The sequence below is a fragment of the Trematomus bernacchii genome, unplaced genomic scaffold (assembly GCF_902827165.1).
Source record: "Trematomus bernacchii unplaced genomic scaffold, fTreBer1.1, whole genome shotgun sequence".
Lineage (NCBI taxonomy): Eukaryota > Metazoa > Chordata > Actinopteri > Perciformes > Nototheniidae > Trematomus > Trematomus bernacchii.
The window spans coordinates 1,043,699-1,068,036 of record NW_022987792.1 but is presented as its reverse complement, the minus strand read 5'-3'; the positions used below and the strand labels follow the sequence as shown (position 1 = coordinate 1,068,036).

The 24,338-nt window shown below is 41.5% G+C and overlaps 1 protein-coding gene across 10 annotated transcripts in view; it reads right to left on the bottom strand.

Moving 5' to 3' along the window:
- elavl4 (ELAV like neuron-specific RNA binding protein 4) overlaps window positions 1–24,338 on the bottom strand; it is a 98,758-nt gene that overhangs the window by 18,559 nt on the left and 55,861 nt on the right. For all 10 annotated transcript variants that reach the window (XM_034149804.1, XM_034149797.1, XM_034149800.1 and 7 more), the window contains 2 exons: window positions 19,087–19,190; window positions 11,915–12,068 (listed from right to left, as the gene is read on the bottom strand). In XM_034149804.1, the coding sequence (XP_034005695.1) occupies window positions 11,915–12,068; window positions 19,087–19,190 (258 nt within the window). The remainder of the gene's footprint in view (window positions 1–11,914; window positions 12,069–19,086; window positions 19,191–24,338) is intronic.

Genomic DNA, 24,338 nt, shown 5'->3' with positions numbered 1-24,338 from the left:
TGTCTACATGCTATTGTATCCAGTGCACACTAGAGCAGTCTGAGGATAAAACGTACCTTCACCTTTTTAAGCATTGATATAAAAGTAAGTTGCAGGAAAGTGAAGTTGGCCCTCAGAGACCGCTCACTGAAGCTCCTTTGACTATTTTTATTATCAGAGCAATGTAAAGGAAAAATATCTTGAGGTTGAGGGAAATATGGACGAACAAAGAAATATAATCCGACCATCCACTATTTCTTTCTTTCATTTTGTTCTTTACATTACTTACTTTTCCTTACCATCATTTAAAATGGCGTGACTCTCAATATTATCAATAAAAACGTAATTAATTCATTGTTTATAATAATAGCTTTCAGGGGGAGGGACAAGCTATGTATTATAATGTATAGCAGTAGAATAAACAAAGCTAAACCTCAATTAAGATTATATTTTGACCAATCAGTTTCTTGACAAGAAATAATGCAACACTTTGAATGCATCTTTACTGTATATGGTGAAGTGCACCAGGCCCCCCAGTAGTGTGTCAAACACTCCATAACAGTTTTTGTATTTAATGTGTTCTGAAGTTGTCACATCACATCAAATCAACACTGCACTAAAAAATGACCAGCAGTTTTCCTCCAGCATTAGTTTGTTGATAAGGTTGGCACTGTGATTTTTTTCTTACCAACCATCCCAACTGTCTAACTCTTCTACCCTCAACATTAAGCCTGCGTGTTCCTAAGCTGTGTCTCAATTTGGATACTCCCCTTAATATACTGCCATATCACACACTGTGAAAACGTGCACTGTGTGTTCATTTTGACCCAGTAGTGTTGTCTCAAATTGCACATGGCAGCTGTTAGCTAGATAGCAAAGTTATTGTTCGCAGTAGCATAAATGACTGCTCAATTACCCGATAAAAACAGTACATTTATTAAATAAATAAGAATCCCTTATGTGTGAATTGTCCAGCGTCAACACTCCATAATCTACAAGAGCACAATCTGGCCTCCATTGGACTCCTTTGTTTACTTCCGGAAGATAGTAACATCACTATGTAACACTTGCGCTTCTATTGGCTAGTGCTTCAACACATTGTACGTGAGAGGACTCTTTAAAGTAGAGACACTACATACTGATATACACCTGAACATCAGCAGGAGAGGACTCTTTAAAGTAGAGACACTACATACTGATATCCACCTGAACATCAGCAGGAGAGGACTCTTTAAAGTAGAGACACTACATACTGATATACACCTGAACATCAGCAGGAGAGGACTCTTTAAAGTAGAGACACTACATACTGATATACACCTGAACATCAGCAGGAGAGGACTCTTTAAAGAAGAGACACTACATACTGATATACACCTGAACATCAGCAGGAGAGGACTCTTTAAAGTAGAGACACTACATACTGATATACACCTGAACATCAGCAGGAGAGGACTCTTTAAAGTAGAGACACTACATACTGATATACACCTGAACATCAGCAGGAGAGGACTCTTTAAAGTAGAGACACTACATACTGATATGAACCTGAACATCAGCAGGAGAGGACTCTTTAAAGTAGAGACACTACATACTGATATACACCTGAACATCAGCAGGAGAGGACTCTTTAAAGTAGAGACACTACATACTGATATACACCTGAACATCAGCAGGAGAGGACTCTTTAAAGTAGAGACACTACATACTGATATACACCTGATCATCAGCAGGAGAGGACTCTTTAAAGTAGAGACACTACATACTGATATACACCTGAACATCAGCAGGAGAGGACTCTTTAAAGTAGAGACACTACATACTGATATACACCTGAACATCAGCAGGAGAGGACTCTTTAAAGTAGAGACACTACATACTGATATACACCTGAACATCAGCAGGAGAGGACTCTTTAAAGTAGAGACACTACATACTGATATACACCTGAACATCAGCAGGAGAGGACTCTTTAAAGTAGAGACACTAAATACTGATATAAACCTGAACATTTGAATAATATTGCCCCTTTAAATGAGAAAAAGAATATCAGCTTCATCCTTAAATATTTTCCGCATGTTATCAAAAAGTAAAACTACGTGCAGATTAAATGAATGAACTTTCAAATTAAAAACCTGCTCCACTAATCCACAATCAAAATATATTTATCGGTTTTTTCCCTTTTTTCATTACCACTCTGTCATGCTATATTAACAGTGTAAACCTTGAACAGAGTTTATTTTTCTCCCATTAAACATTACAACAACAACAAACTTGCAATCTCTGAAGCAAGCTGCCAGTCGAGGGACTCCAACCTCACGACGGTCCTTTAAACCGAGGCTACTTATCAACCGCCAGCCAGCCATACAGCCAACATTAGAGCACAATGTACTTACTAAGGTACAGCAATCTGTCTTTCTCACTCTCTCCCCCTCTCTTCTTCTCACCCTCTTTTCCCCGCTCTCCCTTTCCTCCACAGTAATCAACAGCGGCTTATGTAACTCTCTCTACCTGTGCTTATCTCCCCCTAACACACACCGACAGGCACATTGGCTGCCTTACTAATAACACGCTACCTCAATCTGGGGATGGGGGAAACAGACGAGAAGCGAGGGCTGGGGGGTGGGGAAGGGTGTGAGTCAGGAATGAAAAGGAGGAAGGAGAGGAGGAGAATGTTAGGAGGTGACAGAGAAAGGATAGAGACGACGAAAGGGAAGTATTCCTGTTTGCCCCTGCCCGAACAAAGCCACTCTCTCTCTCTAAAACCCACTATCATTTCCCCAAACACTGAGTGAGTGACGGAGAGAAATCACTGCTCCTCCGAGAAACTGCAGGGTTATAAAACACACTTTCTTTCTATCTTTCTCCAACACACACATCAAGCTCATTGTATCCTTGTGAGCAGGCCCATACACCCACAGAGATAGCACTGATGCACGCATACATAAGCAAAATCTGAATATGTTTTCAGATGCTCCGCCGCTCCATCTCCGCGTCCTTTTATCTTTTACTTGCGCGGCTATATTGTGCCAACTATCAAATGATAAGACTTGCGTTTCCAAAAGACTTAATAATATGGCAGAGGCAGAAAGAAACACTGTTCCTGCTATCTTCTAATTATGGCTAGGAAAAAAAGCAAATGCAATGTCCTTGTTTTAAGTCACATTAGTGTGCCTGGTGTACAGATGGCATTTGAAACGGCAGCGAGAGGAGAGAAGAAGAATCTTTGAAGAGTGGAGGTGCCCCGTGCTTTAGCCTCTGTCAGAGCAGAGCTTCAACCATCTGTCTAATGTGTGTGTGCATGTATCGATGTGCATTTGTATGTGGTTGTGTGCCACAGAGACAGTATGTACTCTAAAGATTATAGGCAGAGAGATGATAGTAGGAGTCAAGGCTGCAGTCACTCCACCTCTCTGCTCGTATTACCTTGACCGTTCTGTTCTCTGCTGCTGGACAGGCGGGGAACAGGGATTCAGTTTGGTGTCAGTGTGAAGGGGAGCATCCATTATTCAAGTCAGGAGAGGAGAGAGAGAGAGCACACCGACCGTCAAGAGGAAGAGTGTTTCGTTTTAAAGGAAAAAAGTGTGCAAGAAGACACCCAGAAATCAAAGTGAAGAGCCGTGCAGGTTCATGAGGAGGCACTGGAGAGAGGAGCACGAGCATCAGCTACAGAGTGGCATTTCTCTGACCTTGAGATACATGTTGTTTTGGTTCCTTTGTATCCAGCAGAGCAGGCATGGCACCGAGGTAAAAGGAGACGTGTTCCATGCAGATGAGGGACTGAGAGATGTTGTTGTTTTTAAAAATGTGGCTTTTATTGTGCACTGAAAGTAGAAGACTTTTACCGTTTGCAATGTCACACATGCACCTGACTTTTGAGCTCATAATCTTGCCAGGATTTTATAAATTAGGGCCAACAGAATAATACTGATTTAAATTAGAATTGTAATTTAAGAGACAACATAATATTCAAATGTTCAGGTTCATATCAGTATGTAGTGTCTCTACTTTAAAGAGTCCTCTCCTGCTGATGTTCAGGTGTATATCAGTATGTAGTGTCTCTACTTTAAAGAGTCCTCTCCTGCTGATGTTCAGGTGTATATCAGTATGTAGTGTCTCTACTTTAAAGAGTCCTCTCCTGCTGATGTTCAGGTGTATATCAGTATGTAGTGTCTCTACTTTAAAGAGTCCTCTCCTGCTGATGTTCAGGTGTATATCAGTATGTAGTGTCTCTACTTTAAAGAGTCCTCTCCTGCTGATGTTCAGGTGTATATCAGTATGTAGTGTCTCTACTTTAAAGAGTCCTCTCCTGCTGATGTTCAGGTGTATATCAGTATGTAGTGTCTCTACTTTAAAGAGTCCTCTCCTGCTGATGTTCAGGTGTATATCAGTATGTAGTGTCTCTACTTTAAAGAGTCCTCTCCTGCTGATGTTCAGGTGTATATCAGTATGTAGTGTCTCTACTTTAAAGAGTCCTCTCCTGCTGATGTTCAGGTGTATATCAGTATGTAGTGTCTCTACTTTAAAGAGTCCTTGTTATGCACAATCTACTTTGTATCTTGAGGAAGTCATTTGCAACCAACACCAAGCAGCTGCAAAATATGAGTCACAAGGGTCTCTGAATCTTTACGCACACGAAACCGGTCTGTTATCACGTCCTGGGGACACATTTGTCTCTTTCTAATCTGTTTGTGTCTCTCTTTTTCCCCTCATATAAAAGAAAACAAATAACAAAAGGCAACAGCTGTGTGAGCTCGCTGCCGCAGTGGGGTTGTGGTTATACTAAAGTAAAATAACTGGTTCAATTGTACATGGGTGCATAACAAAGCAAGTACTCTTCAGATCATTTTGCATTTTGTCTGGAGGAATATTATCGTTTTCTAGTAAATATAATTAATATTGAATAGCCTCCAACAGGGGCTGTAACCGCGTTCAACTGTTCCTGTGTTGATCACTGAGTGGAAATACAAGTGTGCAACAGTATGCCCAGCAAACACAACATGTCAGGACTTCCAATGCCTCCATCAATATAGATTCTATTTTAGCAGGCGCATCGTGTGCTTCTGGCAGCGTGTTTGTAATGCATGTCTGTGCATTCGACTTCGTAAAATATGTAATGTTTTTGATCTCGGCAGAGGAAGTCTGCATCTGAAAGCTCAAATAAACAGAACACAACTTGGGAATAAGTGACAGCGAAGAATCTGAATGATTTTCAAACATCAATGCCTCGCGCCAGCACATTTTGAAGATAACTGAACCGTCATTTAAAGCTATTTTGATCAGGAACAACATGCCTATCTTTAATAACTCTAAAATACTCTTGTTATTAGTAACACTGGCAATCACCATCTTGAGTTGTGTGATGCCATTACAGCTTGAGACTTGTTGCCATGGGAATCTTTCCCATTGTCACCTTCCATCCCACATGAAGGGAACTAGACATCAGCCTTTTCACAGCCAATCCTCACACACACTGAGCAGCAATTTAGTTTCCCATCAGAGCCAGCGTTTGTAGTATGAGGATCGATTGTATTTGCAGACATTGATCAGGTAAGCAATGACCTCTGCTCGCATGCAGGTCCAGGAGAAGAAGTCGTAAGAACAGCCGAATATCCATATCTTAAGCTGTGTTTGATATTAAATCTGTTTCAATTTGAGGCTAACCTAAACCAACAGTCGGAGCAGAAAATCACGGCCTGGCTCTGGTCTCTGAAGGTTTGAAACAAAGGAAGGATGGGGGGGGGGGGTTCGGCGAGAACTATTTGCACTGATAAAGAGACAAAATATGCTTATCCATTCAGAAGGAATCAATAGACAGAGCAGGGAGAGAGGAAGACACGGAGAGAGAGAGGGAGATCTGTGTCAAGTCGATGTTCTCTCTCGGAGTCTTTGGGGCAATTTGTAAGTTTTAGTGGATTTTTGTTTCTGCTGCCTCTGACTGAATGGTGCTAACAGCGATGCTTTTAAAGTTCCTTCTTGTCTTGAGGAACAGAAGAGTGACTGCAGGGTGCATCCTGTTGATGAGGGGGTCATTTAGAGAACAGACTTCGTGTTCCCAATTTAGCAGAGCAGGAACTGGGGATCATCAGCCCATCTGCCCATGCATGGTCACTGGAGAGCATCCGTGACTTCAGCAACTTTATGAAGCACTGCTGATTCTCTGACTGCAGCCTACTCTATTTCTGTGGACACTGTTAGGGTGTGTCTGGAATTAGTCTTAGTTCAGTAGAAACAGTGAATCACAGAGTCAATTGGATTGCAGGCACTGATTAGGTCCATCATTAAATAAGCACGTGGGGACACTGGTGAGTCACAAATGACCTGCGACGAAACTTCAAGGCACCACACAATGATGTCTTTATCATCAGCAAACAATATGTCCCACAATTCAAGAATACTGAAGTTTAAAAGATACGACGAAATGAAACTGCAGCTGTGTTTTCTCAACAGATTATTCTTCAACCGCATTGAAATGGAAGGGGGAAAACTCATTTTCTTTAACTCACATTTGGGTATTCAGTGCCTACCAAAGCACAAGCTGTTAAAAAGACACATCAGTATTTTCTTAGGTTAAAATAAAATGAATTCCATTCCTATGTCCCGTGCAGGTTTAGTAGAGAATAAACCGTCCCAAATCTGCACACACTACTTAAGAACTACCTTTTGCAAAGATGCACCATATTTTTCTCGAACACCAATCAGGGCAGGTGGGCTTAAGAGAGGGGTTTGTAGAGACAGTTTCAGAATAAAGGTAAAAACACTGATACATTCAGGCTGAAAGCAAAGGAAAATAAATGTGTTTTTTGAACAATAAAGTGTGTGAACATGTTCTAGTAGCAACAAGGAATACAAATATGAACCTTAATTTAAGCATAATATGTCTCATTTTAAATAAGCTAATTTTCAGGTTCATATCGGTATGTAGTGTCTCTACTTTAAAGAGTCCTCTCCTGCTGATGTTCAGGTGTATATCAGTATGTAGTGTCTCTACTTTAAAGAGTCCTCTCCTGCTGATGTTCAGGTGTATATCAGTATGTAGTGTCTCTACTTTAAAGAGTCCTCTCCTGCTGATGTTCAGGTTGTATATCAGTATGTAGTGTCTCTACTTTAAAGAGTCCTCTCCTGCTGATGTTCAGGTGTATATCAGTATGTAGTGTCTCTACTTTAAAGAGTCCTCTCCTGCTGATGTTCAGGTGTATATCAGTATGTAGTGTCTCTACTTTAAAGAGTCCTCTCCTGCTGATGTTCAGGTGTATATCAGTATGTAGTGTCTCTACTTTAAAGAGTCCTCTCCTGCTGATGTTCAGGTGTATATCAGTATGTAGTGTCTCTACTTTAAAGAGTCCTCTCCTGCTGATGTTCAGGTGTATATCAGTATGTAGTGTCTCTACTTTAAAGAGTCCTCTCCTGCTGATGTTCAGGTGTATATCAGTATGTAGTGTCTCTACATGTCTCCATGCTTTAATGTTGCTGCAGCACCTCTTTTCACCCTCTGTCTGAAACCAGAGCCCAGTCTGCTCTGATTGGTTAGCTGGCTGGCTCTGTTCTTGGGGGCAGTGTGTGTGGGAGAGAAACTGAAGCCTCTGCAGACCATTAACATGCACACAAACCTATATGACACACTACAGGAAAGAGAACACCCCATAATAGCGCCTCTGAAACGTCGTTAGACTCTGAATATCTCGACAAAGCACAAACCATTCTGACATAATCCGTCTGCGTCTCCTTTTTTCTCCTCTTTCTCCAGCTCTGCTTTTCTTCGTCTGTATTTACATTTTTGGCAGTCACAGGAGAGTTTTAATTTACAGCCCATTTCTCTCTTAATAGCAGCGAGTGTGTGGGTGTGTGTCTGTGTGTGCTCGTACAGTAAGATGAGTCAGTGATGTCGGCACACTACTCTCAAGGCCCTTCGAAAGTCCTCTATGTATTTAATCACCGGCAACTCTAACATCTAATTGATCATTAAGGTTTCTCCTGCTGATCCCCCACCCTCTGGAGACACCTCGCAGAACACGTCTTAATATTGTTTTCGCGGATGTGTGTTTGTGCATATATGTGACTTTATGTATAAAACAGTCTACTGCCTAGTGGTTAATCTACTGTCTACAAGAGAAAACACTGTATAATATTAATAAATGTAGTGACAAATAATTATTTAGCCCTCACACAACTTCCCTTAAAGACTGACTAATAGCACTTTGCAGTAGCATTATTAGTAGTGTGTAGGGATGCCCTCTTTAAGAAGATTAGTTGACTAAATGGTCATTTTAGTCTTAGTCAATTTCTTAAGGCTTTTTTCTTGCTGAATGAAAATTAGGAGCACATTTTGTTGAATTTAACATTTAAAGTGGTGCTTTTGCCTAATTCTTGTGTAGTGGATTTAATATGTGAAGCTAATTGATTAGTCGACACAATTGTACAGGTGTTAGTCCACTAAGGTTTTTACTTTAGTTCAGGACAGCCGTAGTAGTGTGGAACATGTCATAAATATTTGATTTCACTGTGGCTGTTAGTATGAGAGTTTGAACAACCCATTTTTTTTTCTGTAACCAAGTCGAGGTTTAAATCCCACTGTGTTGAAATTCCTTTCATTTTCTCAATTGAGCATCCTCCTTTGATCTGAGTGCTCATATTATCTGCTGTAGTGGAAGTGAAGCGCTGCAGCACTTTATACGGACACGATCGTGAGAACGCTCCGCTTTAAACCTGACCTTGAGCCTGTCAAGAATGACCAATGAATTATTCAGTCTGCTGCAAACCTATGGCCGATGCATCAAACCCTCTTCCTTTCTGTTACCCAGAACCACCTGTGCTGCAAGGTGTTTTATTCATGGATGTGTGGTGATATAGGAAGCTCAGAGATGTTTTCTGTTGCCTTGCTGTGTGCTGATGGTATGGAGTCTCCTGGGTGTCAGCAGCATGGTGGTGTGACACGTCTGTTAGTAAAGACAGATCTGCAGGAGATGTGCCCACCTCATCTATTTCTATTCACATGTAGTTTCATCCCACAGACCATAAGACTGTTAAACACCTGAACTTTTGAAAAGAACATTCATCTGTTCACATATATATCAATATTCCAATTACTGTATATAGACTATTCTGCACAGTTTCTATTATATTCTGTTTCTATTGTATCTGTTTTATTGTGTTGCCCTGTTGGAAGAGCCTGTGACCTAAGATTTCCATTGTCATAACTAATCTGTACAAATGACAATAAAAGCATTGAAATGTGAAACTCTAGACTTTGTATTTTATTATATACTGTATGTTGGATTGTTGGAGGAGCTCAGGTCATAAGATTTTCACTGCCATTTCTACACTGCAGCCTTCGCCATATGACGATAAAACCTTTGAATCTTGAAAATGGATGATGATAGAAATAGCCCTTTCCCCCCACCTTTCTCCTCCGCCCCTTCCCCCCACCTTTCTCCTCCGCCCCTTCCCCCCACCTTTCTCCTCCGCTCCTTCCCCCTCTTCTCATTTCCTCTCCTAATGCTAATCTTCACCCTGCTTCTTGCTTTCCTCTCCATTTTCTCTGCATCCTCCCCCCCTTGTCTGCACTGTCTCCTCTTCTCCTCTCCTTTGTTTTCCTTACCCCTCTCCTCCTCTGCTCAGTGTGTACAGACAGGCGTGCACTTCGACGCCAGCAGTGATTTATTCTGCTTAGGCAAATGAGTGTGGCTTACAGCATGCGGCTCCTTTTTCTGCTTCATCAGTACACATTGCACAGAACAGTGGAGCAGGTTGCCGCCTGCAGGCACACACACAACCCCTGAAATGGATCTAAGACACACCCTGGAGGGGCTCTTCTGCAATGAGCTGATGTGATTCATTCCTGTGTTTTGGATGTAGTGGAATGTGTAATTGAGCATGGATAATATGCAGCTTGTGTGTATCATGTAATATGTTCAGACGACGCCCTCAGCTCGGGGGTGAGCGTGGTCGAGGGAAATAGCCTCATGAGGTCACCCACTCACTCAGTAGGAGACGCTTAACAGACAATAGGCCTGGGCAATCTGGTTTAAATGATATCAAAACATTATATTTAGCTTGTTTATGGTCTAGCACAATTGTACACCCTTTGTTGAAGCGCCCTACAGGGAAAATGGTGCCAGCATGTCATTGTTTTTTGTTTAAAAGCTTACAGAAGGATGGTATAGTCCAGTCCTCTGTAGAATTGAACACGTTTAGTTCAAGGCTGACTCATGGTGCTACAATAACCTTACATCACTGTTACCATTGAGTTTACTTTTTTACAGTTTCAGTGGAGACAAGCGGAAAGAAATGAGTCACTTCCGGCTGCCATCTTTGTTCAGCTGACGAAAATATTTTGCAACTTGATAGGGCTGCAAGACATGGGAAAAAACGGATTTATGGATTGAAAACGTTGGAACGTTATCCTTTCTGTTGCTGATATATCACTCAGGGTATATGCAGGAATCCTGAAGTCAAATGTAAAACCTTTTAAGACCTTTTTTAAGACCCTTTCCATACATTTTAAGACCTCATCGCCACTTGGAGTTCTAACCGGTTACATTGGCGACACACTTTACCTCACATTGACTATATACAGTATTGATTGTCCTTCCTCCTTATCTTCCAACCATTTGGACGCAGACTTGCATTTCCCCATAACGATGCTGTTTAACAACCGGCGTAAACGGACCTTCGCGCGCTATCAAGCAGTGAGCGTGCGATGTCCTGTTCAGATGACGTCAAACCCAACGGGATGCCATAAATAAACTACACAGAATCACACTACACACCTACGCAATGATTACATTCAGGCAGACTGTAGAACACAACCTCTTTGGACCATTTATATACTTATTGGAAACAAGCTACAAAATGTAATACCTTGGAGAATGCCCTTTAATACTTTTTAATAGCCTTCATTTTCGTTAAATTGATTTATCAACTTTTAATACTTTTTAAGACCCCGCGGACACCCTGATAACTATACAACTGACATGTTCTGAACAGCGTAGGAGCAAAAATGCTTATATAGCCCGTGTGTATCATTTCTATTATCATTATTATTTGTTTAGACTCCACACGTTTTCTTATTGTTCATCACAACTCCTTGTGTGGTTTAAGGGTATTCAATCCACCTGCTTTTAAGACAGAGAGGGTACGACAGGTATCTTTCTGTGGACTGCCGGTCCTGCTTTAGTAACTGTGTGTTTCAATCACTTTATTAAATACACCTCAACAAGGACTATTTCTTTTCGAACGTGTCAAAGTCAGCCTAAATGAGCTTTTATTTATTTGAAGTTTAGTCTCTACACACAGTGATGAGTTAAGAGGACCAGCTGTGTGTGTGTGTGTTTTGACGCAGGGGTGTCCAAACTACGGCCCGGGGGCCAAATGTAATACGGCCCACAAATGAAACGTGTGCTTGTCTTATATTGTACTTCTTAAATGTAAATGTGGCCATATATTACACAGTAGTATTCATGTGTTAATAAGACCACTTTTCAAATAAATTCAGTCAATTAGAGTTGGAAACATTTTCTAACATATCTTAGTTGATAAGAAAAAAGCCCATTGACTTATTTACATAAAAAGCTTGAAGTATACCCTTCATATTTCTCCTTATTATAATCAATCTGAGGGATGAGCTGCCAACAAAATAAATGAAACCCTATGGAGAGCTGTGATATAGGCTGTTTTTTTTCTTAAGGCATTTTCAAGTATCAAGAATAATTGACCTACATTTGATTAATTTTGCTGACTTAAAACTTAACTTATGAGGCAATATACCTCTAGTGAGTGGCCCAGCTCTTTGTATATTTTTCTGTATGTGGCCCTTGGTGAAAAAAGTTTGGACACCCCTGGTTTAGTGTCTGGCTCTCAGGTGTGTGTGTAGTGTCTGGCTCTCAGGTGTGTGTGTGTTAGTGCTCAGAGAGACGAGGTGCAGCCCCATGGATACCTGTGACCTGGTCCACCAGGATGCGGGAGGTGATGATGCGTCCGTACTGAGAGAAGAGCTGCTCCAGCTCCTTCTGGGTCATGGTCTTGGGCAGGCCGCTCACGTACAGGTTGGCGTCACGGATGGAGGCTGAGCTGGGTCGTGCATATGACACCTGAGGGGAAACAAACAGTCTTAGAGCTTCCATATGTCAATTCGGTTTTTTGTGCGCGTCTGTGCTTTGGGACAGAGGTGGGAAGTAGTGGAGTACAAATACTTCGTTACTATACTTAAGTACATTTTTCTGGTATCAGTACTTTACTCCACTACTTATTTTTCTGAGACCACTCTTTTACTTCTTAACTGTCTTAACATGTTGAACACAAATACCTGTACTTTCTACTAATTACATTTTGAACACAAATACCTGTACTTTCTACTTCTTACATTTGAACATCAAATACCTGTACTTTCTACTTCTACATGTTGAACCTCAAATACCTGTACTTTCTACTTCTTACATGTTGAACTCAAATATCTGTACTTTCTACTTCTACATTTTGAACACAAATACCGTACTTTCTACTTCTTACATGTTGAACTCAAATACCTGTACTTTCTACTCTTACATGTTGAACACAAATACATGTACTTTCTACTTCTTACATTTTGAACACAAATACCTGTACTTTCATACTTCTTACATGTTGAACACAAATACCTGTACTTTCTACTTCTTACATGTTGAACACAAATACCTGTACTTTCTACTTCTCACATTTTCCAAAGGCTGGTTCCTTTAGTTTGAATGTGTGTTTTGGTGGCGTGATCATTATTATTTAGAGCATTGCGTGCCTATTGATTTGAACACGATCCGTGTATCCATCATTTCCTGGTCTTCTCTAAAGAAGAGGGACCAATGAAACGTGTCATGTTGCCGTTGTTCAGCATGGAAACATTCATTAGCTAACAATGACATTATTGTTCTATTAATATAAAGGGAGGTCAGGTACTCTTTAAAACAGCTGCTAGTTATGGGTACTTTTTACTGAAGTACATTTCAAAGCCTCTTTACTTTTACTTGAGTAAAGAAGTTTAGTCAGTACTTCTACTTTCACCAGAGTATTTTTAAACACGAGTATCTGTACTTCTACTTGAGTAAAGGATGCGTGTACTTTTGCCAGCTTTCCGATGGCGTGCAGGTCATTGTATCTACAGGGAGGGAACAGGACTTTTCTTAGCACACTTCACCGTGGGGATTACTGTTGTCAGGAAAAGATTTAGCTGCTCAGAACACTGGAGCGATAACACTTGATCCGTTTGCCAGTCGGAGGCAGAGGAAACTTTGTTCCCTTGAGTGAAAACCGCAAGTGTTTTACTTTGAAAGGACAGCTCAGGTAGCCAGGGGAACAGGATTAGAGTTTGAAGAAGCTTCCTTCATCCTTTTCGGTTCTGCGATACCGAGTCAAATGTGGATAAATAAAAAGAGGAAAGAGTTAATATGGTGTGTTTGCAGATTCAGTAAGCTATTTAGTTTAATTAAACCTTTTAGCAATGAGCCTATTAGCAAATAACCAAAAGCCTTTTAGATTTTAATAAAGAGCCATTCAGTCGTGCGGATGCTGAATTTCACAGTTTAGTTTTATTAAGCAGGTATACACTAAGAGTAAAGCCTTTGAAATGCACTCTAATGCAGAGCAACTGTCCTCCATTTCTAACAAATACTACTCGGAGTAAATCGCTTGCCACTGTAACCCCTTTTTGAACATGCTCTGAAAGCATATGAAAACATACACACATGCATATTACATCCATATCAGTCTTGCCATTGCAACACTCTCACGGAAACTAAACGACACAATTTCCCTCACTGTCACTGCTCCTCCTCCTCATTTCCACACACTTACAGAAACACTTATCCCCTGTGCACATGTGGATAAACATGCATACATAAAGCTTTCAGCGCCTTTTCCCAGTCATTTACATTTTCCTCCAGAGAGTACACCGTCTCCTCTAATGCAGCAAATGGTGAATAACTGGTGCTCCTGTGCCGTGTGTCTTCCAGCAGCAGCAGCAGCAGCTCTGTTCTAGTGAACCTTCACTTGTCAACCGCTGTCCCCAAACATCCTCATGCGTAGACGCGATTTTGCTCGAGCGAAAGTTGCTCGAATCCCATTACCACTGCTGCTGACTGGAGCAGCTTTCCCTCGCTGTACTTTCATTACCTCTGACATGTGGAGACATAAGCCATCAAATAAGGTTAAAGTCAGGCAAATATGGTGGATCTGCAGCCATATCCTTGAGCAACAGCATGGAAATCCTGCTCAACTCTTAAGGGTGGGAGTTTGGGAACAGCTGGCTTTCCCTGCTTTCTTTCACACGTCTCCTCTTTGGCCTCCTCTGTCTTCTCCTTCCTCTTTTTGCATCGCTCTTCTTCGCCGCATGGATCTTTTTCCTTCTGCTTCCTTCCTGCACGCTGCCTCGCTAACCCTTTCTGTCTCTTCCAGATTCTGCCTCTCTTTTCATCTCCCTCATTTTCTCTCCTTGTCAGCCAAATCCAGATGTCTAATCCATCAACACCTCCTCAAGCTGTGAGCGGTATTGTGTTCAAGTTGTTGTGTGCTGAACTGGAGTGTGTGTGTGTGGGAAAGTTGGAAGAAGTGTGTGAGATGATGTGCATGCATGTCACAGTGAGCTCTTCTCACCTTTGGCATTCTGCTTCCCCTCACACCTCAGAAGGAAAGCAGCCATCGCTGACACAATCTGAGGTGTCGTGGTGCAGGGAAACCGACTCAAAGACAGAGACACACATCGCCCCGAGCGTTTAAATCTCTGGGCCAAGCGCTTCCTCACAGAGAGTGGGAAGGGTGTGACATGAAAGAGCGGCAAACTTAATTTTAGAATTACCCGTGCTGCCTTTTTTAGTTTACCTTGTAAACCTTTAGGGTATTTAAAGGCTGTTGTGGAGACAGAAAGCAAAGGAAGGAGAGTAGTGGGAGAAAGGAGCTGAAGTGTGAAGGAGCGATAGCGGCAGACAGAGATGCAGAGTCTGTCATTACGGAGACCGCCTTTATCTCCAGAACAACTTGAGGCAACCTCTTGTGTCGTGAGAGTGTTGTGTCGTGAGAGTGTTTTGTCGTGAGAGTGTTGTGTCGTGAGAGTGTTGTGTCGTGAGAGTGTTGTGTCGTGAGAGTGTTGTGTCGTGAGAGTGTTGTGTCGTGAGAGTGTTGTGTCGTGAGAGTGTTGTGTCATGAGAGTGTTGTGTCATGAGAGTGTTTTGTCGTGAGAGTGTGGCAGAGGAAATCTGTGAACTCACACTGCTGCACTCAATTAAGACCTCATGAAAACCCATGCTACGTAAATGACCTTTTGCTTAAGAATAACTTGTTCTAGTCTTTATATAAAAAAACACTTATTTTACTTAATTTGTTATATTGGCTGACTTCCTTTTAATTGTTTTGCTGATACTATGAAGTGAGAATCAAACCACATTTTATAAAGATGTCCAATTAGTGTCATGTGAAGAAATGAATGTCTTCAGTGTGTCTATATTGAGCCAGATGGTTTAGTTCTCCTGCAGAGGTGTGCCAGCAGAGCCTACATTTACCAGAATGCATTGCCCATAAAAGCCACTTACTCTACTGTTATCTTCCAAAAAATAAAGAGCCAAAGTCTTGGTCCCTCCTCTCGTCGGAATATCTAAGTAAGGTTATTAGAAAAGATTGGGGCCAATTATTTATTTTTATATCTGACCAAATGTTTGTTTTTATAATTCTGTGATAAAAGTCTGTGTTCTAAAAAAAAAAAAAAAACTATTTATATTTATTTGGAATTATGACTTTTTTTTTTTAAAGTCTAAGAAATATGTAAAAATTATGACTTTAATCTCAGAATTTCTCATTATTCAAACATCTTTTTTTACTTTTGCATTTTAAAGGTCACCTATCATGCTATTTTTAGGCAATAGCATAGGTCTCAGATATATAAAAATATATAAAAAACATGTCTATGAAGTGTTTTGCTCAAAATACCAAACAGATCACCCATTCTAGCCATGCCTCATATCCCTCTATTTCACTTCCTGTTTCAAAAGTGCTGATTTTGGGTATAAAGCTTGAAAAAAAAAAGAGAAATTGATACAAAATAAAAAAGGAGGGGTCTGAGCTCATGCGGGACCCGGCAGCTACTGTCTAAACTAAATACTGCCGTGATGAAACCCCATATCATGGATTATCAAGGGTTATTTCTGAAACAGTATGGAGCTCAAAGGCTTTCTCTCTTGCCGGTTATACCACAAGGTGAGTTCCTTTTTATTTCCTGCTTCTTCACACACATGCTCTCCAGTACAGGTTAGCTCTGAGTGTTAGCGATGCTAATGTAAACACCGACCATATTACGTCCAAAACAGTCGGGCATTGTTTCTGATAGCAACTTTCTGATAGGGCCGTGGGTCCACATTTCAGATATTACGTCATATCGGACGCAAATCTGGATCAGCTCAGTTGTTCCCCCGTTTTTAGAGATTTGGGTACGGAGGAAAAGAGAGAGGGTTTTATTTTCTGACGCTGCGTGAGATCCCTGACACACCGGGGACACATATTGATGTATAAAAGACATCAAAAAGTGCATTTTGCATGATAGGTCCCCTTTAAGACATTATTTGGCTACATGGAAAACACAACTATATAAGATGCAGTTAAAATTAAAATACATTAAATAACAATCCACAAATCAGAACAAGAGGAAACAAAGAACTGATTAACAATAACTTATATTGTAGGATAAAGTTATCAAATAATATGAATTGTCACATTTGACCATAGGTTCAGTAGTAGTGCTTTGTGTTCTACATCACACCCATTTTCCCATCTTCCATCAAAGATATGGACTTGATTTTTTTATTCTCATAGTACATTTTTCCATTCCATACCAGATTCTTCCACTGTGAGCTTATTAAGTTATAATCTTTGTAATTTGTTCAATAACAAAATGACTTCTTATCCAAACCATACACTGCAATCCTAGCTAGTTTGCAACAAGGACAAAACGAGGAAGGCAGCTCTGTTTCTGAGCGGCGTCTGAATCCCCTGGCTACACAGAGACAGAAATCCAATCTGAAACGACCTGTAGTTCCTCCTCATATCACATTATGTCACGTCAGATGCTGATGCTTGTGACATATTATTATGCTGTCATGTACGGTTGTTGATCTTTCTTTGATATTCTTCTATGCTCTTCGTTCAAAGAAAAAGACCCCTGGAGGCAACAAAGGTTTCAATCAAATGCAAGAGCAGGAAGAAGACATTTTAAAGCTGCACACTCAGCTTTTAGGTTAATATAGCACGATTAAACAAGGGGTTTATTTCTCTAATAGACTACATTTACCATTAACACTGATTGGATTTAAGGGGAAAGTGCATGTATTGCAATGTGAGCAATCCAGTGTTGAAGTCACACTTGTAACTGTAGGGTTGCATATGGACAACACACACAAATACAGTGACACATCCTCATCAAACGACCACATCTCATCTCAAACAACCTCAAATGTACACACTTAGTATTTAGCAACACAACTCGTGCAAAAACACTCCATTCAAAACTAACACATCCTCACATTTGACTCTTTGATTTGTTGGTTTTTAGTCTGTTCAGTAAATGAGCGTGGATGTGCTGAGCGATGGCCAGGCAGCGCACATTGTCTGGTGTAAAGCGGGATTAACAACTACAGGGTAATCCTATCCTATTAGATTAGATTAGATTAGATGAGAGAAAGCGAGAAGCCAGGGATTACCACAGAGCAACAGATTACTGCCCAGTTTAAACACAACAACATATTGGCAGGCGGAGAAATGACGATAGTGGAGGATATGAGAGAGCATAACACATGAGGAGCATTAAGACTGATCTGCTGATGGTAAATACGTTTCACTCAGAATCTGATACACATACGAGGAATTTGCTTTGGTGTATGTGGCGCATACAAAGACACAGAAAGAAGATAATATAAAAGTAAGACTGTTATGACAGCTACTTAGAAAAGACTATTATAACAAATTAACAATATTTACATTTGACATATACTGTATTTAAAGCGGAGAGCTGTGTTGATTTAATAGAGGTAGAGTGGAGAAGTAATGTGCAAAATGTGCAGGATTTACATTTTAAAAATAACACAATGTTGTTCATATGATGTTCATTAATGTGCATCATGTTATTATGGGATGGATACAAGTCAGTGTCAGTGGGGGGTCCTGGGCCTCGTTGATGAGGGGAAGAAACTGGTCAGGTGGCGAGAGGTTTTACGGCCCCTACACACGGCGGCGTGCGTTGACGCTTCAACGCTTCTGCCCATTCACTTTGAATGGGGTGACGTCACGATTCGCCGAACTGCATTGTGGGAGCGTCGCTTCGCTTTGCTCGCTTCAAAAGTTGAGCAATGTTCTACTTTTGAAGCTTCGACGGAAGCGTCAGCCAATCAAATCATATGCCAGTACAAGCTCTAGCCAATCAAACCGTGTGCTTGTGTGTCCGGGGCCGGGAGATTCATGTGATTGGTTGTTGGTCGAGCTTCAGACACGCCCGCCGGCAAGCTTCAACGCACGCCGCCGTGTGGACGCTGCGTTAGTCAAAAACAACTGCTTTAAATTTGAATGTTAAACATATTTGAAGGAGGGACAGGATCAGTCATGCTATTTATATACATATTTTAATTGTATTTAATCCATTATTTACTTTATCTTATGTTTCTATACATATTTTATCTTTTATTGCATATTCTTATAGTTTAACTTAATTATTTTCACTCTATTTAATTAAATGTAATTCTAAAATAGAGCAACTGTCACAAAATCCAATAAGCCCAGGATAAAAAAAAATCTAATCCTGATGATTCTGATTAAAATGTCACCTTTACATTTTGACATTTAGAAACTAATAAGCATATCAGCCACATGCTTTTAAACGTGTCTCTTTGATTCAAATGGTCTTTTGCTCACGCCTGATGATCCAATGTTGCCCTTTAGCTCCTTTACTAACAGCGTCATTATCTAACAAGTCTTTGAGGGGAAAAAGAAAGCAGTCTTAGATGATTTTATCAATGATTATATCGAAGTCATGTCAGTGTTTTGCAGGAATGCTTCTCAGTGGTATGTTCTAATGAGACTTGTGAAGCTGCACATGGTGTTGGTTACCTTGATCGTTTTGGTCTGAAGTCTGAGTCCATTTAACGTGTTGATGGCTTTCTCTGCGTCCTTTGGATCGATGTAGTTGACAAAGCCGTAGCCCAGACTCTGCCCTGCAACGACACAAAGAGGGAAGGAAAAGCTTTTAGAATCTGTTTCTCCCTTCAATTAGCTGCTGGTTCAATTTGCTCACTGACAGCAAGAACACATCCTTTAAACTCATCAGCCGTAATCTGTAGACTAGAAGGGAGACGGACACACCCCTCGTTATCAGAGAGGACAAACACTTGTAACATGACGCCATATTTCACAATCATTAATAATTCTCCCCTTTCCATATGTGGTGCCTTGTCTGATGTTTTGGGAATTTGTTGGCCATACTATGCTTTTTTAGGGGTTTCCCTTTCCTGTAATGTGTTATATATTCGTTTTAGTGCATGTAAATGGTCTGCAAAGGCTAAAATCCCTGTTGTTTCCCCCATAGGGAGTTTCATTTTCATTGCGATGTAACACTCTATCGGCTGAAGCTCCAACACATTGTACGTGATAGGCTAAGGGGCGGGACATCTCTAAGCGGTTGACCAATCACAACAGAGGCGGCCAGCTAACCAATCAGAGCAGACTGGGCTCTGGTTTCAGACAGAGGGTGAAAAGAGGTGCTGCAGCACAGGCAGTATGAGAAAAATAAAGAGCTTTTTGAACATTAAAGCATGGAGACATGTAGAGACACTACATACTGATATACACCTGAACATCAGCAGGAGAGGACTCTTTAAAGTAGAGACACTACATACTGATATACACCTGAACATCAGCAGGAGAGGACTCTTTAAAGTAGAGACACTACATACTGATATACACCTGAACATCAGCAGGAGAGGACTCTTTAAAGTAGAGACACTACATACTGATATACACCTGAACATCAGCAGGAGAGGACTCTTTAAAGTAGAGACACTACATACTGATATACACCTGAACATCAGCAGGAGAGGACTCTTTAAAGTAGAGACACTACATACTGATATACACCTGAACATCAGCAGGAGAGGACTCTTTAAAGTAGAGACACTACATACTGATATACACCTGAACATCAGCAGGAGAGGACTCTTTAAAGTAGAGACACTACATACTGATATACACCTGAACATCAGCAGGAGAGGACTCTTTAAAGTAGAGACACTACATACTGATATACACCTGAACATCAGCAGGAGAGGACTCTTTAAAGTAGAGACACTACATACTGATATACACCTGAACATCAGCAGGAGAGGACTCTTTAAAGTAGAGACACTACATACTGATATACACCTGAACATCAGCAGGAGAGGACTCTTTAAAGTAGAGACACTACATACTGATATACACCTGAACATCAGCAGGAGAGGACTCTTTAAAGTTGAGACACTACATACTGATATACACCTGAACATCAGCAGGAGAGGACTCTTTAAGTAGAGACACTACATACTGATATACACCTGAACATCAGCAGGAGAGGACTCTTTAAAGTAGAGACACTACATACTGATATACACCTGAACATCAGCAGGAGAGGACTCTTTAAAGTAGAGACACTACATACTGATATACACCTGAACATCAGCAGGAGAGGACTCTTTAAAGTAGAGACACTACATACTGATATACACCTGAACATCAGCAGGAGAGGACTCTTTAAAGTAGAGGACACTACATACTGATATACACCTGAACATCAGCAGGAGAGGACTCTTTAAAGTAGAGACACTACATACTGATATACACCCTGAACATTAGCAGGAGAGGACTCTTTAAAGTAGAGGACACTACATACTGATATACACCTGAACATCAGCAGGAGAGGACTCTTTAAAGTTGAGACACTACATACTGATATACACCTGAACATCAGCAGGAGAGGACTCTTTAAAGTAGAGACACTACATACTGATATACACCTGAACATCAGCAGGAGAGGACTCTTTAAAGTAGAGACACTACATACTGATATACACCTGAACATCAGCAGGAGAGGACTCTTTAAAGTAGAGACACTACATACTGATATACACCTGAACATCAGCAGGAGAGGACTCTTTAAAGTAGAGACACTACATACTGATATGATCCTAAATGTAGCATAAAAGAGCCTTAGTGAGATTTAGAATCATCAGTAATATGAGTAAAGATGCCTATATTCCTCCTTAAACTAAAACATTACGCAGCCCTTCCCCCATCCATCTTTTCCTCGACAATCTCTTATAACATCTCTTCATCACTTCTGACAGATCACAGTGACTCCCGCCCCGAGCGCCGAGGGTCTTGGTGTGACTTTTATGTCGACCACGTGTCATGTGAAGCCCGCAGATATATACTCTACAGCTGCAACATGTAATAAATGAGAGCTTAGTCCCTTTTCACCACTCCGTATCAGAACTACTGAAAAAGAAATGAGCAAAACAAATTAATTAAACTGCTCTTTCTGATAATGTCAAGTATCAATGAGATGTTTAGGGCAAGTGGTCAAATGTTACTGCATTTTTGCCTCCATTTCATCCATTTATGCAATTGTTTTGTACACATTCGTGCACACGAGCAAAGCCATATCAGTTAAAAATGATAGGAGCTGTTTTTTTTGGTTGGTTTATTGTTGATTTGGGGTTTGTAAGTTTGGAATTATAGTTTTAATAATAGGCTGGTTACTGAACAATGTACACATTTAAAAATAGCACTGCACAAAAACAAATGAAGTTGGAAAATGTTGATTTGTTGCGTTTAAAAGACACAGTTGAAGCTTTGCTTTAATACAAACTTAAATATTTTCTATAACTTTAGGAAGAATGAACAGTCGAAGGTCTTTTTTACCAAGAATTTGGGTTGAAATATCAGCGTAGCATCCAACACAATTGCCACATCTGAAACCCATTTCCAAAAATGTCAGAATTACCTTAATATCTTAGGTTATAATACTCATATTGAATAGTAAATAAGCTTCTCTGACCCTTGAATTCCTCATGTCTTGTTGCTTGTTATAATCGTGACAGAATTTTCTCAACTCATTTATTTGAACTAACTCATATTAGTAATGTCAAATACTGAATGCCAGGATCTCCTTGAATTATGTCGCAGCAAATAAGTACATAAAAAACAACATATTTGTTACTGTCTTTGCAGCCGTGGAGAAAGAAAGAGAGAAGAAATACCACCCCCATTTCCCTCTGAGCTCAAAGTGTCTTAGATAGCAGCCTCGCTTTGGAGAGTGGAGCAGGCCTGACATCTCCAGTGTTTCCCCGACAGATCAAGCCTTTCAAAACAGGACTCTAAGCGGACGCCTGCAGCCATCAGGGCCTTTCAGTCGGCTACTTCTCAACAAACAGCCGCTATCCACTGACGCCACACACAAAGAGAATCCCAGTCAGTTTAAGGGGAGCGGCATGCACATATTTACGCTAATGGGAACAGACAGCGGTTAGTCAGAGACAAAGTGAATCACAAAATATGGAGCATGGCTGTTTCACAAAATAAATACATTTGGGCTATGGATATCACGGCGCAGAACGGCTCAACAGCGAGCAGAGGAAGGGCCAGGAGGGAGTTGTAGTCCAAACATCAAACAGCTGATGATTTCTCTCTTCTTCTTCTCTCCTCTCCTCTGGATTAACTGTGGATTATCAGACGCTCTCTATTGTTAATTAAAAACCTGCCATCCTGGAGAGACTTCTGCTATTTTTAACTAACCCTCCTCTCCTCCCACTCGTCCTCCTCCTCCTCCCTGTCTCTACGCTGACATCAGGAGTTACATTTGTTAAATATAACTCACACAATCAGTCTTTATGGCTTCTTTATCAAATCGTTTACACACAAAAGAGACTAGGAATACGGATGAGAAAGAGAACATGTGGCAAAATGAATTCATTAAATGGGTTGAATTGGAAAAAATGAAGGTGGAGTTAGCTTGCCAATGAACCTAGATTTAACCACCATCAGCTGATTGTACCGTTCCTCTTCGCCATCTCTCCCGCCCTCGCCTTCTACTTTCCCATCACCTTCCTCACCCCTCTCCCTCATCTTCAACAAGAAATGTGAGGTTCGACAAGCGCAACTACCGGAGGGTGAGCTGACAATAAAGAGTGCCGGAAAAGAGCACTCATGCCGGGCCATTGAGATGGGCTGGTTGGTGCTTAATGGTACCGAGACACTTAGGACTCAGTGAGGAGTCCAGGCAGCCAAATGGGGCCAAACTGGCAGCCATGGACGGACACGGAAGATTGGTATGAATTCTTCTCGTCACATGTACACAGCGAGATGTAGTCTCTGCATTTTACCCATCGTAGTATGAAGAGAAAGTGGGCAGCTATTATATAGACAACGCCGGGTTCTGGCCTCCAAGGACAACTCAGTAGTTTCCAGGAAGCAAAATGACACCTTTCAAAATTCCTCTCCGTACTTGATCCATTCTTGGACTTAAACTTGTTGGTTTCGACCCTCCAGTTTCAAAGCCAAGTCCCTATAGACGGGGTTAACCCCAGTGTAGGTGTCTATATGCTTGTGTGTGTCCTAGTTTCTATGCGAGTGTGGGTAGCACACATGTGAGTCGGCATTTGATTACACTCTTGTAACAAACGTAATAATAAGACTTTGATTTCAGGCCTGATGAAGGTGATATTCAGCAGCTGCTATATGTAAATGATACGTTATTGGGAGTGTGTGTGTTCACTTTGATATTGGCATATCTGAGGCTGAGAGGAAGAAGGTGGGAGCGAGAGATGAGGGGAGATGAGGGGAGACAGGTGAGCGGGGGAGATGAGGGGAGACAGGTGAGCGGGAGAAAGGGGAGGGAGCAGGGGGAGATGAGGGGAGACAGGTGCAGCGGGGGAGATGAGGGGAGACAGGTGAGCGGGGGAGATGAGGGGAGACAGGTGAGCGGGGGCGATGAGGGGAGACAGGTGAGCGGGGGCGATGAGGGGAGACAGGTGAGCGGGGGCGATGAGGGGAGACAGGTGAGCGGGGGAGATGAGGGGAGACAGGTGAGCGGGGAGATGAGGGGAGACAGGTGAGCGGGGGCGATGAGGGGAGACAGGTGAGCGGGGGCGATGAGGGGAGACAGGTGAGCGGGGGCGATGAGGGGAGACAGGTGAGCGGGGGAGATGAGGGGAGACAGGTGAGCGGGGGAGATGAGGGGAGACAGGTGAGCGGGGGCGATGAGGGGAGACAGGTGAGCGGGGGAGATGAGGGGAGATGAGGGGAGATGAGGGGAGACAGGTGAGCGGGGG